Here is a 19871-nt window from a genome sequence, read left to right on the forward strand (position 1 = left end):
TCATTTATCCACTTCATTTGCACCCGGCACCACAAATGCATCTGATTGCATTCATCATGCTTTACTTGCATTTTTTTATCATAAAATGTATCTTCAGTGTCTCATTGGCACATCAGGCACATTAGATGATATATAAATTTATGAATGGAGATAGGGGCAAGTTGTCACACACGCTTTATCATTAACAATTGTTTTCTGTTGCAGTGGATATCTATGTTCATTTATTATGAACTGAAACAATAACTGAAAAGTTGAACTGTTTTTCAGTTTGGGGCATGTTGTCACATTGATACCTCATCTGATATCATCACACAGAATTCTTGTTTGCTGTTTGTCATTTTCATTAATGAATTTCAAATTCAAAAGTGTAATACTTGATATGCTAGTTTGTCTGTTTCTTAAACTTCTTAACATATTAATTTTTATTATAATTAAATTTCTGCTAATAAATATAATGTATTGACATACAGATATGTTGTGGTTGAAGATGTTTTCTTCTTTAGTATTTGTTATTTTAAACAAATGCATTCTTTTTAAAATTATCATCATTAGATTCCATTGTGACAACTTTCCCAGCTGCACCCTATTAAAGGAACTGCATTTCTGGGCAATTACAGTGTAAATGTTTAATAGCATGCTCAATAAAGAATATGAGGGGCTGTTGTGTGTAGCTCTCACATTGTATTCATATTTATAATTCACAGTGTGAGAAAGACACACATTTCCAGTCACACCTATAAGAGAAAACATTAATTCCAAACAATTTATTTAACAGCTTCACTACATAATTAAGCACAAGTTCAGCTTGATAAGCCCAAAGTACTTCATCGCTAAGCCAAGCACGTCGCCAGCGCTGGGATGAAATTCAGCTCTTGCTAACAGTGGTTCCTTTACACATTAAAGCAGTCTTAATTTCAAAGAGCTACTTAATTATTTCATGTGACAAGGGGGGTATTAAAATCATAACTCCATCAATTATGGATTTGATCATTTATGGGCAAGGTTAACTATGCAGTGATGTGTGTTGAGAAAGTGGCTTTTAAAATGGAACTGGGTTAAATTGAACAGCTCACTGTTGAGAGTAATGAACAGTGACAAGTGGGTTCAATGACTACTGCTGCCATTAACAATAGAATTCAATAATACTTAGTTATTTTCTTCAGAGACAACTGATATTATAATGCAATAATGCATATTTTAAAGGTACAGTCTATTTCCAGAACATTGCAAACATTGTGGAAGAATCTCATGTTAGAGAGCTACAATTTACCTGTTCAATAAAATACCTACTCACCGTAATAAAAACACCATCTCTGCATGACTTTTACAACATTTCAAATCCCTCAGTTCTCGCCATCTCTGAAAAGCCAAGCCAATGTTGATTCTTGTTTTATTACGAGATTTGTCGCATTCTCTTTTTGCCAGCAGATTCTCCTCTGTTCAGCATTTTTTTTTTAATGGGTGATTTCCCAGAGGTCCGGAGGAAGCTGCTCCATGCCAACCTTTCTCGCTCATTGTTGTGACAACTAACCTATGCCACTCCTACCCACGCGTCTTTGAAAATTGAATAATTTACATTTTAAGTTGAGGGAGATCCTCTTTGAAAGTTGTCATGGAGGTTTCAGAGATTCACATTGCCTGCTTCTCCTAATATCTGAGGTGGTCAGGAATCCACCTCACAGATCACAAATCAGTCAACATGTTTTACTCTTCTATGGTTCAGCCAGCCCTGTAATACCAGAGGTCATGAACATGCCTTCAGTAAACCACTAATCCAGTACTGTTAGGGAATCAGTCAGGATATTACAGACACAAGCAGTTTCAGTAGATTGTCCGGCACAGCTCAGAATCACTATGGCAGGGATAATGACACAGAATTTCCCAGGGTCAGTCTGCACAGCTATTCCATCCTCCGCTCCGTAAAGGTCATGTTTTTTTTATTGAGCTCCCACACCGTCTTCCCCGTTTGGAGGAGATTTTCCCTGTGTATCTAATCTATGAGTCAACTGACATAATGGCCCACTTCATAAAGGTCCAATTTAGTGTTTGACAACATATTACATCTTACCTGATCTCTCTCCCCCTCTCTCTATATCTCTCATAGAGGTATTTTATGTTCTTTCAAGATCATCTAGTAGGATAAATTTGGTCAAATTATAGAGACTAACCCAGTTATTTCTTGTATTTGATCTTGTCTGTTTTCATATAAATGCCTGATAGTGACTGCTAGACTTTTCTGAAATATGTATAGTTTTTCTTCAGTGATTGCTTTATAATTTCATCATCAAAAAACACTCCGATTTGTTTAATTAACGTTGCTACTGCAAGGCTACTGCAAGGCTACTGCAATTTCTTTCCATGAAATGCTTACTGAGGTGAACATATTCAGAGTATTCACCATAGAAACTTTCATAGGTCTTTTACAAGACTTTTAAAGGGTTAGTTCACCCAAAAATGAAAATTATGTCATTAATTACTCACCCTCATGTCGTTCCACACCCGCAAGACCTCCGTTCATCTTCAGAACACAAATTAAGATATTTTTGATGAAATCCAAGGTTTTATTATCCACAATTGAAAGCAACGAAATTACCACATTCAAGAAAAAAACATTGTTAAAATAGTCAATGTGACGTTAAACTTTAATGTTATGAAGCGACGAGAAGACTTTTTGTGCGCAAAAACAAAACAAAAATACCTTAATTGTGGTAATTATGTTGCTTTCTATTAAGGATATTTAATTTAATTTAAAATTGAATTACAAATAATGATATATATACACTAATATTATTAGGCTATGAAATTGTAAAATATCTATTCATATATATATCTATTCAAAATTTAAATAAACTCATTGTATTATAGTCTTTTTTAAGTAAAAAATAAATAAATAAATAAATAAATAAATAAATGGAGGGGTTATTTGTTATGAATAGTCACAATCTTAAAAATCCAATAATAATAATAATAATAATAATAATAATAATAAATCCTAAAACAGGCTTGGTTTAACCTCAATTTTAGGAAGAGAAAAAAAGTGTCTTGTTTGTGCCTGTTCTCGCATCAACGCATGCGTCGTGGTGCTCTCGTGAACGTGCGTTGGAGATTAATATTTTGTAAATAAAGTGGTAAGTTGGTTTTGGCGCAAACAAAGCACTCGCATTACGGAGCCCTGCACATGACGTGCAAGAAAAAAAAAGTAAATCATGCGGACGATTTATTATTTCGTTCCCTCGATTTGCTAAATCGTGTGGACGATTTACGATTTTGTACCCTCAATTTATAATTGTGTGCACGATTTAGCCTACTATTTTTTTCCTGTATGTCATGTGACAGGGCTCCATACTCACACTGCTTCCTAAAATTGAGGTTAAACCACTGGAGTCAATTAATGATGTCTTTACTACCTTTCTGGGGCTTGAAAGCGGTAGTTGCGTAGACTGTCAATGGAGGGAAAGAAAGATCTCAGATTTCATCAAAAAGATCTTCATTTGTGTTCCAAAGATGAACGAAAGTCTTATGGGTGTGGAATGACATGAGGGTGAGTAATGACAGATTTTCATTTTTGAGTGAACTATCCCTTTAACAGGAAGAGACATGAAATGTGATGCAGATTTTTGTATATAACTACAACCATTTTAAAAACAATAAACCTGTGGCTGCTGTATTATCAAGGTAACGTTCAGATCCAAATAATAACTGTTGTGAAGTAAAGAGTAATGTCATGCTCCCTTGTCTGTCATTCGGTGCTGCTGAAACCGTTAGAGCAAAATCTGATTCTGCTGCGATGAGAAAAACAACGCGAGACGTTCTCCAATGGCTTTAGCGAGCGGAAGCACGTGGGTAAACAGGAAGTAGTTTTGGCATTTGGCGGGTTGAACGGAGAAGACGTGTAAAAATGGCGGGTGAGTGTGTAGACCCTCTATTATAGCTTCTGTGTTTTATTACTGATGCTGTCATGAAGCATGTGTGTTTATGTGATGTTAGAGCTCGAGTGGTGCTGTGTGCTGATGTGCGGGAGCAGAGATACAACAGAGAAACAGAGTTTTAGCTGCGGCTAAATGCTAATCATCACAAAGAAGAACAGCACATGTTTGTTTACATGGTTATCTGTTCTTTTTTAATTGTCAGATACACTAACAAACACACGGACTCACAATATCACACAGATTAAGCAATGCACATTAGGGTGAATAGACGGGTGGCAGCTGTAAGTTAACTCGATGTATGCAGTGTGTATGTGAGCTGTCAGTGTAACGAGCATTAGAGATGTTCATGGCTGCATATCTGAGTGTATTTCTGACAGAAAGAAGAAAAGATATATATATTTATATCTGATAGTTAGTTATATACATGCATACTCTTGGGTCCAGAAGTATAAGGCCAGTAATGCATATGCTTCTATTTAGCACATTTTTGTTATTACTAATTCTATTATCAGTATAACAAGTCAATAGTTTAAAGCACTCAATGATATAACTTGGTGAACATGTTCTCCAGATTTGAGATGTTTTAAAGAGCAATGAAATAAAGTCTGTACAAAGAAGCGTCTATCACAGATTTGTTATATTTGAAAAGTGAAATTTACCATATTTTATTAATCTGTGAGGTGTAACAGCAGCCACATTATTGTGTTGTATCATATTGCCTTGAATTGATTGTTGTATTTAATTACTTTGAGTTGTTCGGAAGTGATATTTGAACATATTATTTGTGCTGTTATGATTGACTTGTTTTTCTGTGTTTTCTGTAGCTATGAATGACATGGAGAAGAAGCTTGCGGAGTATAAGTGTGACACTAATGAAGCTATATGTCTGAAATTAGGTAAATCATTAATCATTACTTTAAAAAAAATGAATCTATTGTACAATCATGTTTTGAATTTAAAATACATTTATCCTGCAGAATTTTAGAAGTCAGGATGAAATTTACTTTCCCTAATTTTGAACAATTCATCAGTAGAAGTTATTCCAAATTCAACTTGTTCTTCATCTGAAGCAACTTTCCTTTTCTGCTTCGGCTTTGTTTGGATGATGATAATGTTAAACAGCTATTTAAGCCTTATTTGATCAAACTTTTATTTGATTTGACTCCATTCTGATATGTAATGCTAACCATCCATTCAATTCCCAGTTGATAAAGTCAGTCTTTTGTGTGATGTAGTGCGGTTCCCAGAGGATGTAGATGATGAAAGCACAACGTTCCACCCGGAGTACAGTCATCAGCTGTTTGGAGACGAGTATGTATCACCTACCATTGCATATCATACACTGTTATACTTTTATTAGTATTTTTTAATATATGAATTTACTAATATGTAATCAGTATGTGTTTTCCTGGGACCATTATTCTTTCCTGTTTCTCAAATGTTTGTTTTGTTTTTCCACAGTGAAGTGGCGTTTGGCTACAAAGGTCTTCAGATCCAGCTGTACTACAGTGCAGGGAACCTAAACACCCTGTTTAAAGTCAAGTACTCTTCCAGGGTCACAGAGAAGTTTGACTGTGTGGAGGTACAGCTTCTCATGTCACTCATTCATTTCATGTTGTGTATGTTATTCTCCTTGACATGCACGGTATTTGCATGCGTACAGTCCAATATAAATATACATTTACATATCACATGCTGAACAAAACATGAACACCATGTGCCCTTCTAACATATCCAGGACTCAGTCAGTCTATGCAAACTTAAATATTTGGTGCTTTGTCATGTATTGAACATTGTTGTTGCAAATTCTGCTACTTTAAAGGGTTTCGGTTCATTCGTGTAAGACGCGTTTCAGTTCACGCGCCAGTGATCGCGCCCACGCATCCATGTCATGATTATATTTTCTGCTATATTTGCTTCTTATTTATTACATCCAGGCAATTGGTTGATGAAACATTGATTAAAATTAAGATACAATTTTTACAAAACGAAATTCACTTTAAAGAAAGGCTTTCTACAAAATAAAACTTCATGAATTGGTCAAAGTCGTCATGTCTGACCCACTCCATGTCTCCCGACAAACTGCGCATCTTATGATGTATACTATCTTACTCATGTTGTTCACTTTTCATAATCAAATAGATGAATTTAAAACATAACATAGGACTAGGCTATTTAAACATAAATATGAAACCACGTTTTCTTTAATGGCTACCAACACGTAGCCCATAGTACAGTACAGAGAAATTTCACGTGTGAATTACCAATTCAAATGTGAACAAAAATAAAAGCAATTAAATGTGTTATTATAATTAAAAGATGAAAATTAAAATGACGGGTAATAATAGATTATGACGGAGTTTTTACGACCCTGTCCGTCAAAATGACGGACAAAGTTACAGTATAACGCAACCTCTGCGTAACACAGACTTTTATTTTGCAAATGATTAATCGCGATTAATCGTTGTGCAGCCCTAAAAATATTTATATTTATATATAATATAAAATTAGTTTTAGGTATTTTAGTACTTCAAGTTAAACTATATTAAATAAAGAAAGGTTGCCTTGGAAACTGAACCTTTTAGTAGTTTTGAAGTTTTTTTTCTATTTTATTTTATTTTATTTTATTTCAGTTAATGTTTATTTTAATGCATAAACAATAAAATAATGAATAAACAATTAAAATGTCTCCTTGCTGTTTTGGTCACATTCATAAGACCAATATCGATTCCCAGGCTATATGCCTTTTTCAGTTGATGAATAAACAGTAGCTACATAGTGCACCTCCCACCCAATAAATCGCAATAGGCTTAAAGCTTTGTGTTGCTTTTGATATGGAACAAAGTCACAGATTTAAAATTCTGTCCATTTCATTAAGAAATTCAAGCAATAAATACTGTTTTGGCGCTCTTTAATGTGGCGTCATATATCGTTGTAGCTTCTGGGTACTCGCCTGTGCGTTATCAAACGCATAGCAAAAGATCCGTGCCAGTTTCATTTTTGTTCTGGATCCAGTGCTCTGCTGCTACATTGGAGCGCACTCGCCACCAACTGAACAGGGGTGTGAATTACAGTTACAATTTACAATAGATCACCCTCAGTGTAATCTGTCAACGTGACGGACGGCCTTCAGATTTTTCCGTCAATGTTAAAAAAATTCTGTCAATGACGGATAATTTTCGGTTAACGCGACCTCTGGTGTTACGTAATATATGTGTGTGTTCTGTGTATAATAATTATGTATATATAAATACATGCACATACATGTATATATTTAAGAAAAAGTTATATTTATATATAAAATATTTATATTTATATGTAATATAAAATATATATAAATATGTATATTTATTTATACATGTATATATTTCTTAAAAAATAGAAATGAAAATAGAAATAACACTTTTAATAGACTACTACCTCTCACATCCAGGTTTTTCTAGGCAGTGGGAGCCCTGGTTCTTTGAAGGGAAAAAAGAATTAAGGGAGTGAATTAAAATATGAAATATCTTGATTTTTAATTGCTTTATTAACTTATTTTAATGCTTGTTTTGTTTTTAAGCCATTTAAGTGTCTTTGAGGCCCTCTGATTGAGACCCAAAGCTTTAGATGGCATGGAATATAGCGCAGACGGTTTCATTTTATTGTCAAGAAGAGCAAAATCAAAATCTTTTGTGTTCCATAGAAGAGAGGAAGTCATACAGATTTGGAATGACATTAGGGTGAGCGAATGATGACAGAATTTGTATTTTTGTAAACTGTTGCTTTAGTATCATTCAACTATGCTGAGCAGTGCTGTCTGTGTTCTACTACTACGCACACACTCTTTATAGGCCTATTCACACACCGTCCCATACTTTAATTTCAGCTAATAAAACGCTTTACACAGAGGAAATGTTTAACAGACACACTAACCTATATTGTTGTAACTCATCCTTTCTACAGTATTTGAACAAGGTTACTTGTGCATGTGATTGATTCAGGCAGTTGAGGCTGGATAAGATCAGACCTGAGCTGTTTTTTTAGAATTAGACCCAATTATATATTGTGTGCTGACACCATGTGACTTGCGTGTTTAGTGCCATTTCTGAATATCTTTCACCTTTAAGCGTAGCATGCAATTATAGTCGCTAAACATACTTAAGATGTTTATTGTGTAGGGATAGTTGATTTTATTATGTCTTTTCTTTTACAGGGCTCCACCGTTGCTCATATTGGGTTCTTTTTTCATCTTTTTTCCTCATAGATGATGTCTTTGATTAGAAGGGGTTTTTTTTTCAGTGTAATTAGATTCAATGCCGTTGTTGAACCCCATCGTATAAAGAAGACGTATTCTCAGAACGAACCTCAAGTCTCTGAAGAGTCTTGCATCCTTAAGCACCATTAGTTAATACAGGAACGCCACAATGCCATGCTTTTATTTGTGCGACTGAGCAGTTTGCCCGAGAAACTATTTTTACAATTTTCTGTCTGCTCTGTTTTTGTCATCCTCTTTTCGCTCCCATAATGCAGCGGGACAATAGTGAGTGTTACTGAGCTGCAGGTGCACCGATCCCCTTCTGATATTAGCTGATGTCTGAATGAGCAGGAATTAGCGGCGTGTTGCATTAGCCTTTTGTCGTGTGTTTTGTGGCCGTTGTGAATGAAGAGTCCCGTGACACAAGCGCAGCCCATCACGCGGCCAAAGGGCCCTGCTTAGCAACTTAATACAAAGTGTTCTCATGTCAGCCCCGCTGGAAATGGATACAATGCAAACATGGGTGCGCATTCTGCTGGGTAAAAAAATCTCAGAGAGGCTGGAGGTGGGGGCAGGCTCTATTGTCCGGCCCGGAGCCCGTGAATGGAGAGGGCAAACTCGTTTGATTGAGTTCGCTCACCAGCCTCAGAACACAGGAACCTATTATACATGTCCAGGCTTTTTTTTTGTTAAGTTGAGATCAATTCATTAAATTTTATTGCCCGGTGAGAAGCTGGGACACATTACGGTGGGGGGAACTTCATCTGATATTCATGGTTTAAGATAAGTAGTAAATGTATTCAATTAAGTGGTCTTTCAGAGGAGGCACGGGAAGAGGGGGGGCTGGAAACTCCTCAGCTGACATTGCTAATTGCCTAATGGGGCTCCTTTTTGTGCCACAAAAATATGTATTTTTTTTCCTTTAATTCCTTTTTGCGGTGTGCCAATCACAGCTGAAGTATAGCTTAATGACAGAACAATAGGGAATTACTCTGTTAGGGCTCTTTTGTGATTATATGTAAGGCCGAACGCCGGGGGAATAGACGCATAACTCCTAAATGTGCCACTTCAGTTTATATGATTAAATTCAGCTGCTCTCTCTGTATACTAGACACAGCTGAGTTAACCGTTCTCGCTCTGTGGGAGTTTGAAACGTGCTTTAGATTAAGATGAACATGCGTTACCTCTATAGAGATGCGCACGTTCATTCTCGTGTGCTGATCTTTGCCTTTAAAGGGATAGTTCAGCCCAGTATTCTGTCATCATTCACAAACCCTTACAAAAGTGTGATGTTTAGCAGAATGTTCACAACTGTTCTCTGCTCCGTACTGTGAAAACCGACAGTGACTAGTGGCTGTCCAGCTCCTAAAAGGGCAAAAAGCACAATTCAAGTGTTGAGTTGTCCATATGACTCTACAAGGATGCATTAATCAAAAGTGACAGTAAAACATTTATAATGGGTTTGTATTTCAAATAAATGCTGTTCTTTTGAACTTTCTTTTAATCAATAAAGAAAAATAAATAATTCATGGTTTCCACAAAAATATTAAGTGGCACACCTGTTTTGTGTTTCTTGAGCGGCAAATCAGCATATTACAGGGTTCCTAAACGTTTTGGAAAAGTATGGAATTTGATTTGAGTAATTTCCAGGGCCCTCATTTATCAACAGTACGTACAGACAGATTTTTGCGTAAGAACAGTTTCAATTTCCAACTTGTACTTATACATAGAAATGTGCGTAAATATGAGCACACCTCTGAGCATGCTTACGCAGAGAATCTAGTAGTAGAATAGCGACACTACACATTAAAAGCATTTAAGAGTGTCACAATATGCATTAAGCAATTTACATGTCCTGTGTTTCCTTTAATTATAAAACACTCGATTTAGCATTTGTCTAGTTTTAAACACAATGCGTAATTGGTGTCAAACCCTATAAAAGACAGCTGTGAAAAATGTTTGTCTCAGTGCAATGGCTTATCTTGCTTTATTGGAAGACTTGGCAAACAACACGCTCCGCAGAGAGCTGATCTGCTTGGCGGGAGTGCTCTCTTTGCCATTATTGCGGTGAGGAAAAAACACAATCACGTGACTTTTAAAGGGAAGTTTTGTCACATGGTTCATTGGAGGCGTTTCTGAATGCTAATGACCGTGAACATGAATGAGCATGGTACTTACGCATATGTGGGATTTATCAACAATGATTGCTTACTCATGTGCGTAAGAACCGTGTGCGCACGTTTTTTGAGAAATATGCATTTTCTTGTACTTGGGCACATTCTAAATTTCATTCGTAGGACAAAATATAGAACCTTTTCTACGCACTGTTAATAAATGAGGACCCTGGTATTGATAAGTATGGAAAAAATACAACAGAGTATTGAAAAATATTTGTGTTGTCCTTATTCAGTTTTCTAAAATATAAAATTAAGAATTACTAAAAAAAATTAATTTTGTCTGGGTGATATGGCAAAAAAAAAAAAAAAAAAAAAATCAGAACGATTGACTGATTCACAATTTAGTTTTTTTTGTTTTTAATGTTTAACTAGTCAAAAACGTAACTGCAAAACATTCAATTCGAATTAATCGAAAAAATCTGAAAAATCTCCCAGCCCTACTTACAAGCAGAGTGTTTTCATGGCAAAAGTTTAGTTTGACTGATTGGTGAACATGACTGAAGATAAACAGACTGAACATAAACGGGTCTCTTTTGAATCTCACTAAAAGAATGTACATGTGCCACTCAAACAGCAGCAGATAAAGGAGCAAACGATCATTTAATTCAGACTGTTTTTTGCTATTTGGTGATAGCACATCAAACCACATTTAAAGAATCCATCTGATGTGTCAAAGGTAATATATGCAGGTTATAAAGCATTTTTAGGTTCTTCTCAAAGCACATGTAACGTTATCACTTTGTGAAAACTAGGGCTGCACGATATATATCACATGAGATTGTCACATGCATTTCGTCAGTAAAGCCGGTTCCCTGATTACCGCTAAATCGCCATCACCTGCTTTCAAATGGAGCGGCATTTAATAGACGTATCGCGGAGGTTTACTGAATATGAACGAATTGCGTAGCTGCGTGTCTACGGCTCTGTCTATTAAATGCCGCTCCATTTGAAAGCAGGTGATGGTGATTTAGCGTTAATCAGGGAACCGGCTTTACTGACGAAATGCGTGTGACAACCTCATGCGATATATCGTGCAGCCCTCGTGAAAACCAATGAAAGCAAGAGAAAATAAAACTATTACAGAGGACTGTAATGTATACCAAAAATAATACTGTATGAACTATTTGTTAAATATGGTCTTTATACATAGTCAAACCAAAAATTATTCAGACACTAGATTTTTTTTTTTTTTTTTACTAGTGGGTGCAGGACCCTGTAAGTTCATTTAAGTAAGTGAGGATAGCAAAATAAGGTAACCTGTGTCATATCATACCCAAACATTCTTCATACAGTGGACTACCAGTAAAATTGATAAAAATTTGGAACCAAACATTATTCAGACACTTTGACCTGATCATGTTTTGCTTACGTGTTATCTGACATAATTAAGATTATTTTTTTTTCTAACACAGTTTAACTCTGAGATCTTGTCATATTTTATTACCATGTTTTTAAACTATAGTGAATAAACTGTAATAATGAATGAAATGTTCAAGGTGTCTGAATAAATTTTGGTTTGACTGTACATAGATAGATACATACATATGAAGCTGTCTTGATTGTATAATGTTTGTAAAGTGTTTTGCTCAAGTTGAACAAAAAAACAACAACCTTAAAGGGTTAGTTCACCCAAAAATATGTCATTTATTACTCACCCTCATGCCGTTCCACACCAGTAAGACCTTTGTTCGCCTTCAGAACACAAATTAAGATATTTTAGTTGAAATCCGATGGCTCAGTGAGGCCTCCATAGGGAGCAATGGACACTTCCTCTCTCAAGAGCCATAAAGGTACTAAAAACATATTTAAATCGGTTCATGTGAGTACAGTGGTTCAATATTATTATTATAAAGTGACGAGAATATTTTTGGTGCGCCAAAAAAAGAAAATAACGACTTATTTAGTGATGGCCGATTTCAAAACACTGCTTCAGGAAGCATCGGAGCGAGCACAAATGAATCAGTGTGTCGAATCATGATTCAGATCGCGTGTCAAACTGCCAACGGCTGAAATCATGTGACTTTGGCGCTCTGAACAGCAGATTCGACACACTGATTGATTTGTGCTCCGATGCTTCCTGAAGCAGTGTTTTGAAATCGGCCATCACTAAATAAGTCGTTATTTTGTTTTTTTGGCGCTCCAAAAATATTCCCGTCGCTAGTAGTACCTTTAGTAACTATAGTACCTTTATGGATCTTGAGAGAGGAAGTGTCCATTGCTCCCTATGGAGGCCTCACGGAGCTATCGGATTTCAACTAAAATATCTTAATTTGTGTTCTGAAGATTAACGAAGGTCTTAAGGGTCTGGAACGGCATGAGGGTAAGTAATAAATGACAGAATTTTCATTTTTGGGTGAACTAACCCTTTAAAACCTTGCGTGTTTTCAGCTGTGTTAAGCGGATTCTGACTAACTTACCGACTAGCACCTCAGATTGGCCGTTGCGTTCAAGCGCTCAACAGATCTGATTGTGACAATGCACAATTCTTGTAAAGACACACTGTTATTAGAAACCTTTGCTTTATACAGAAAGAGCTCAAACAAACATGAATGAGAGCATTTGAAAGCAGCGTCTATCAGCAGGCATACGGTACTCTACTCAACTTTGTTTTGTAGTACCGTTATGTTTGACAACCCTAATGTAAGGATATTTCACAATATTTAATACTTAATTTTTGATCAAATAAATAGATAGCATAAGAGACTTCTTTCAAAAGAAATCTGTTCATTTAAACACAGTTGTTTACCACATGTACATTCTGTTTAGTATTTTTTAATTGAGTAAAATTCAGTGTGACTTTAGATTCACACGGTTCTTTAATTGTGATTCTTGAAGGTTTAAATATTGACTTTGCTTTGTTTCTTTTGTTTGAATTGTTACATACACTGGTCTCTCTTACATAACTGCTGTTTTCCCATTGCAAATGCAGGTAGTTTTTCATTTGATGAAATGTTTGTAGTTAGCCGTTTAAAGCCTGCTCTCTCTTTCTCTGTGTTTGTCCTCAGCCAGATGATGTGGAGGGTAAGATCAGAGAGATCATTCCTGCTGGTTTCTGCTGCAACACCGATGACTTCATCTCTCTCTTGGAGAAAGAGGCCAACTTCAAACCCTTTGGCAGCCTGCAACACACCTACAAAGTTCACAATGTGGAGGCAGGGGAGGATCTCACCTACCATATTCACAAGGTACAGAGTTTCCCACTGCATGTTGAGTCACTGCTTTGACTGCTGGCAATGTCATTCAGCATTCAAACTGGAATATGGTTTGGCAGTGTGTGGATTATGAATATTATGTGTTGGGCTATAATTTTATTATTTTTTTCTTGCTCACGTTTTTACATCAACAGAAAAGTTTCAGAAGTGGAGAAAGTTGTTGCACTTGAATGAGATTATTGGATTATTGGTTTGTTATTGTATTACTACCATTCTGGACCGAAACCAAAAATTCAGGATGCCTTGGACCCAAAACCGAAAATGTCTTATTGTTTTATACTTATTTTAAAATATATTTTTAAAATAAATATAGAATATAAATATAGACATTCTTTAAATAATTAAATGATTTTTACTGAAACACCGACATTCAAATCAGAAAATGAATATGAAGTTTTTTAATAATCATTTACTTAATCAAATTTATTTCATATTCAACGCTCAAATAAAATAGCTTTCCTGAGGTAAATAATGTTACAGGACATTGTTAACAAGCTGTTTTATTGACGTCTTTCCACAGTTGAAACACTGAGAGATTACATGAGGCATTATACATTTTAGTAAGTCTTTCTGTATACTTCAACATACCTTCTGATGTTCATTCATGTTGAGTTTACTAGTAGTAAAGAAAGAGGAAGAGATGATCAGTTTACATGCACTTGATCCGTGCTCCCGCTTGAACTGATGTGGCTACAGCGAGCGATCTGTCACGCCGTAATACAGAGCGCCAAAACATTTTTTTTTTCCTTTGAATTTTGTAATAAAATCAACAAAATTTGAAAGTTGAGACTTTGTTCATATTAAAAGCAACAAAACACAAAGCTTATTGCGATTATTGGACAAATATTCAAATATTTTTGTTCACACATCAACAGAAAACAGCATGGACTAAAAGATCGAGGTTGAGATTTAAGAATTCATATCAGTATTGATTAAAATCGAGAAATTTGTTTTGTCAACCTTGCCCTCCACACAGCTGACACGTTTACTGTTCTAGTTTATCCACGTTGTGTGCACGAAATAGATGTTAGTTCAATGATTTCGTCCCTTCAAAACTATTTTGGTCCTAAAAATTTTGGCAGCTGAAATTTTGGTGCGTTACTAATGTTGATTTTCCCGCTACACATTTTAACGAACATTTAATGAAGTTCTAGCACAATTCCTTGTGGACACACCATGGATTTTATCTGCTCTTCTTGATTTCAGGTGGATATCTCATGTCCAGGGTTCAGAGAGTACCATGAGCGCTTGCAGACATTTCTAATGTGGTTCATTGAGACGGCCAGTTTCATCGACGTGGATGATGATCGCTGGGATTTCTTCCTTGTGTGAGTGTCTAAGATTCACAGATTCTTTATGTTGTATCAGCGTTAAACTATAATCCCTCATTCCTCAGTTTGAAAACACTTGCAAAAATTGCTTTTACTGTAACAGGCAAGAACATGTTTACATCCGCTCACATAAGTTATGTTGGTAACTCACAATCAGCTGTGACGTTCGTAGAACTGTTGAACTGTAGTCCCACTACTAAAAAGATGATTTAAGGCCCGTTCACACCAAGAACGATAACTATATTAATGTCCACACCAGCAGATGATATCGTTCAGTTTCTAACTGCATGCTTGTCTGTCACTTAAAATGCTCAAGCTCTTTACAGCAGGATGGAATCTGATTGGCTGTCAATGTTTTTATCGTTCATTTTCTGAATAAAATAGTTCTGAAAGTAATTCCAACGATTATCGTTATAACGTTATCTTTATAATTGCTATTCTTTAATGCTGAGAGTGATTTTTAGAAACATGTAGTTATCGTCCTTGGTGTGAATGAGCCTTTAGACTTTATAGATCATATTACATGCATTTATGTACAGAATAATTTATATTTAAAAAAAAAAAATAATATAAATAAAACAAACTTTGCATTTCTGTTTTGAATATCTTGCCCCATAGACTTGTTTTGTATGTCCATTAATGTAAGTCTAAATTACTGTAAGTGTAAAATCTAAATTATTAACTGTGGTAATTCACCATGTCACAGATACTGACAATAGGACTTAAAGGTATAGTTCACCCAAGAATTAAAAGTCGCCCTCATGTCGTTCCAAACGTGCATGACTGACTTTCTTCTTGAAACATAATAGAAGATAATTTGAGAAATGTGTCAGTGTTTTTTACAATAGAAGTCAAGAGGTAACCAGAATAGTTTGGAACGACGTGAGGGTGGGTAAATAACAAATTCAAAAAGTTGTCTGCAAAAACTTTGTGATTAGAGTTGATAAATGAAAATAGAAATCAAGTGCTCTCACAAAGTGAGCGAGTGCCGATAAGAATGTAGTGTCAATTAATAGAAAACAGTAACTTTCTGAACAGTGATTTCCTCAGTCTTTCTCACACGCGCACACGTCTAAAGCATCCAAACGGGCCCAGTTACATCTCTCCTTCCTTTGTGGGGCCTGTGGGGCCAATTATCAGACTGCTTTAATTATATTTTCTCCTGCATTGAAGCAAATTGTTGATCTGGCAAGAGTTTCCTTTGTGTTGTTTGTCTCGTTTCTTTGCTCTTGTGTTTCTTTCTTTCTTGAGTCAGGCCAAGAGGCTGAATTGAATGTTGTTGTCTTTTGAAATGCTGAATGAAGTCTCCAGCGGTAGTGAAGGGGACTCTGCCTGTGTTTTCTTTGCTTTGGCACCTATTAAAACAGACAATGGGCAAATGGACTGGAGTGATGTGAAGAGGCTAGATGCCTGCCTCTCTGCTCTAAGTTGCAGTGCACCAATTAAGTGCATAATGCATTCAGTGTCTCCAGCAGGTGCAGCGACAGGCCACTGGCCCTCCACAGCGCGCTCGCGCTGACGATGGGGGGTTCGGTGCATGGGAGCGTGCCTACGATTGACCTGCCTGCCTTTGTCATCTCTCTCTATCTCTCTGTCTTTCTTGCAGATTCGAAAAGTACAATAAGGATGGAGAGACCCTTTACGCGACAGTTGGCTACATGACAGTGTATAATTACTACGTATACCCAGACAAAACCAGACCACGTGTCAGGTAATTACTAAGGAAGCACGTGCCCGCTATCTGCTGCTTTATTCTGTGAAAAAAGGAAAAGAAAATTACACATCTCTCTCTCCCTTGTCCCTAAAACTCCCAAATTACCATCTTGCATCTCTTGTGTGCCAGCCCCTCACTGGGTATTATAAGACCAACCAATTCAGCATCACCCACCCAAAAGCTCGTTTTGAAAACGAGTCTAATGTATTGATTGGCAAGACGTGCTAACGTTTCATTACGTTGGCCACTGATGAATGAACAGATATAACCTTTCGCAGACGGATGATATCATTGCTTACTGTATTTGAGAACATTTTCAACTGCTAAATTGAGGCAGTCTTTATCAGTAATTCTCAACTGGTGGGTCGCGACCCAAAATGAGTTCTGATAGGATCGTGGACAACAGCAGGGGAAAAACCATACAAAATGCAAATAATAAATTGCAGCTAACCATATAATCCTGCATAGAAAACAAATCAGATAAGTCAAATAAATAGACTTATCAACTTTTGAAAGGCTGGAGAAAATGCTTTCCATTTCTTTTGATGCTTATTTCACAGGTTATGTGTCTAATCACTCTTTCACTTGGTAATATTGCAAATATAATTCAATATATATCTCAGTATTATCATAACACACTTCTGATTTTTTTTTTTGTATTTTGGTACTTTTTAAAGGATTAGTTCACTTCAGAATGAAAATTTCCTGATAATTTACTCTCTCCCATGTCATCCAAGATGTTTATGTCTTTCTTTCTTCAGTTGAAAAGAAATTTAAGGTTTTTGAGGAAAACATTCCAGGATTATTCTCCTTATAGTGGACTTCACTGGGGTTCAACGGGTTGAAGGTCCATATTGCAGTTTCAAAGGGCTCTACACGATCCCAACCGAGGAATAAGGGTCTTATCTAGCAAAACGATCAGCCATTTTCTAAAAAAAAATATAAAAATGTATGTTCTTTTTAACCACAAATGCTCATCTTGCACTGCCCTGCGATGCACCACGCATTACATAATCACGTTGGAAAGGTCACGCGTGACATTAGACTGAAGTACCGCGGTAGGGCAAAAAATCTTATTTTCTCCTCCAACTTCAAAATCGTCCGACATCATTGTTTTACCTTTTTTTGTAAAGGGCGTTGGTCTTTGCATGTTCGCTTTGTAGACGCTGGATCGGTACCTTTCCAACATGATTACATAATGTGTGCGCATCACAGAGTAGTGCAAGATGAGCATTTGTGGTTAAAAAGTATATGCATTTTAATTTTTTTTTTAAGAAAATGGCCGATTGTTTCGCTAGATAAGACTCTTATTCCTCGTCTGGGATCATGTAGAGCTCTTTGAAGCTGCACTGAAACTGACATTTGGACCTTCAACCCGTTGGTGGTAGTTAAAGTCCTCAGAAACCTTATTTTGTTTCGACTGAAGAAGGAAAGACATAAACATCTTGGATGACATGGGGGTGAGTAAATTATAAAGAAATTTTTATTCTGAATTGAACTAATCTTTTAAGGATATTTTTGGTACTTTTGGTGTGATTAACAGTTTTGTTACTGTCAGTAACTTGATGTTGTTGAATGATGGTTTTGAAGCAAAACCTCTTGCCTATAATGTCAGTTTCAGTAGATTCTGTAAAGCCAGTAGTATAGTGTGTGTCTGAAGGGTGCTAGAGTTGTAACAGGGCTCTGTGTTTTCAGAACAGTTGCTCAAAGGCTCAAGAGCTCTAACCTTAAATTGGTATTGTGCCTAATCATCGCGCACTTCTGTGCAGCGTCACTGAAGCTTTTGTATTGTATGTGTAGCCAGATGCTGATCTTACCACCATTCCAGGGAGAAGGCCACGGTGCTCAGCTCTTAGAGACAGTCCACCGATACTACTGCACATCTGCAAAAGTACAGGACATCACAGGTATGAGTGGACATTGAAGCCTAGATTAAACATTTGAGTCCTGTTTTAAGCTAGTATTATTTTTCCTTCTTAGATGCCCTGTTTAGCATTTTATGTTTTATTACTTGTGCTGTTTGCCAGAGACAGGATCACTACTATTCTTTCTCATACTTAAAAGAGTTAAAGGTCACATACACAATGTAAAGATTCAGGAGAGCCAACCGCATTTAAATACCGGAGTGAATCCCCTAAATTATAATTTCATGCATGTACGGAACATGACTCAATCCCAAAATTGTGATGATTATCACATGATAATAGGTATCATTTCTATGTTAATCAGAGTTTTTGTCCTAATCAGCCGTGACGACGATACACAATGATTTTATTTTAGAAAGTTTCTATTTCTCAGCTACTGTTTATGTGCTTTATTTAATGTTAAAAGCATCTGAGTTTGACTATCATTTTGCATGACATTTATAGCCATAATGAAAGCGACAATGGATAACTCACCTCAGTGCTTGAAAATTTTTTTTTAACGTTTGAACTGTGGACATGTGTATTCTATGACACAGATAGCTTCACTCACTCATTATTTTAATCATGTTAAAATGGTGTTTATATATATATATATATATATATATATATATATATATATATATATATATATATAAACCATTTTAACATGATTAAAATAATGAGTGAGTGAATTTTCATTTCATATTTCATATTTCATATATATATATATATATATATATATATGCTTATCCATTTCGATGCGAATGCGGTGTGCTTGCAGAGAGCTTGCCCACAAGCTCTTCTGATTGGCTGTGATTTTTGATTGATTTTGCAATGTGTCATAGTCATGTCACGCCTGGTGTGGACAGACAAATTGCTTGTCGCTGGAATCTTATCGCATTAGGTCTGGTTAGTTTTTTTTTTGTTTTTTTTTTGTTTATGCACTATTTTATGTTCGGCAAGTTTAACTAAACTACCATCCAACTACCGTCGGTTTGTCAAGAAACCACTATAAAATTCCAGATGGTTAGTATTACTGTTTCATAGTTTAATTATCATTTATCAATTAAAAAAAAAATCACTAAGTACTGTCCCGCATTAGGCAGAGATGTCAGCAGTCTGACACATGCACAGCATGCAGCGTAGGTAGTTTTGTGTGAAAACTACATCTGAGTGCCGAAGGAAATTTTATGAATGAATGATATTTTGGTGGTCTTGTTTTCAATATAAAGCTTTTAGATTTATTTAGTTTTATGGGCCAAGACTCGTACCTCTTTCACATTGCACATTTAAATGTGCATGTTAACAGGTAGTAGTTAATTTGGGTTCTGTATACACTGTGTAGAATGTGTAAATGTGGTTGTCAC

The 19871-nt window shown here is 36.0% G+C and overlaps 1 protein-coding gene across 2 annotated transcripts in view; it reads left to right on the forward strand.

Annotated features, from left to right (window-relative positions):
* The first annotated feature begins 3756 nt into the window (after positions 1-3756).
* Positions 3757-19871, forward strand: part of hat1 (histone acetyltransferase 1) — a 36142-nt gene continuing 20027 nt past the window's right edge. The window contains exons 1-8 of one of the 2 annotated variants that reach the window (XM_048192755.1): positions 3757-3905; positions 4754-4825; positions 5165-5240; positions 5391-5511; positions 13349-13528; positions 14762-14883; positions 16493-16597; positions 18401-18507. In XM_048192755.1, coding sequence (XP_048048712.1) covers positions 3899-3905; positions 4754-4825; positions 5165-5240; positions 5391-5511; positions 13349-13528; positions 14762-14883; positions 16493-16597; positions 18401-18507 — 790 coding nt within the window. In that variant the 5' untranslated portion in view covers positions 3757-3898. The remainder of the gene's footprint in view (positions 3906-4753; positions 4826-5164; positions 5241-5390; positions 5512-13348; positions 13529-14761; positions 14884-16492; positions 16598-18400; positions 18508-19871) is intronic. The other variant, XM_048192754.1, reaches the window with a different exon arrangement.

This window comes from Megalobrama amblycephala, linkage group LG6 (assembly GCF_018812025.1).
Source record: "Megalobrama amblycephala isolate DHTTF-2021 linkage group LG6, ASM1881202v1, whole genome shotgun sequence".
Classification (NCBI taxonomy): domain Eukaryota; kingdom Metazoa; phylum Chordata; class Actinopteri; order Cypriniformes; family Xenocyprididae; genus Megalobrama; species Megalobrama amblycephala.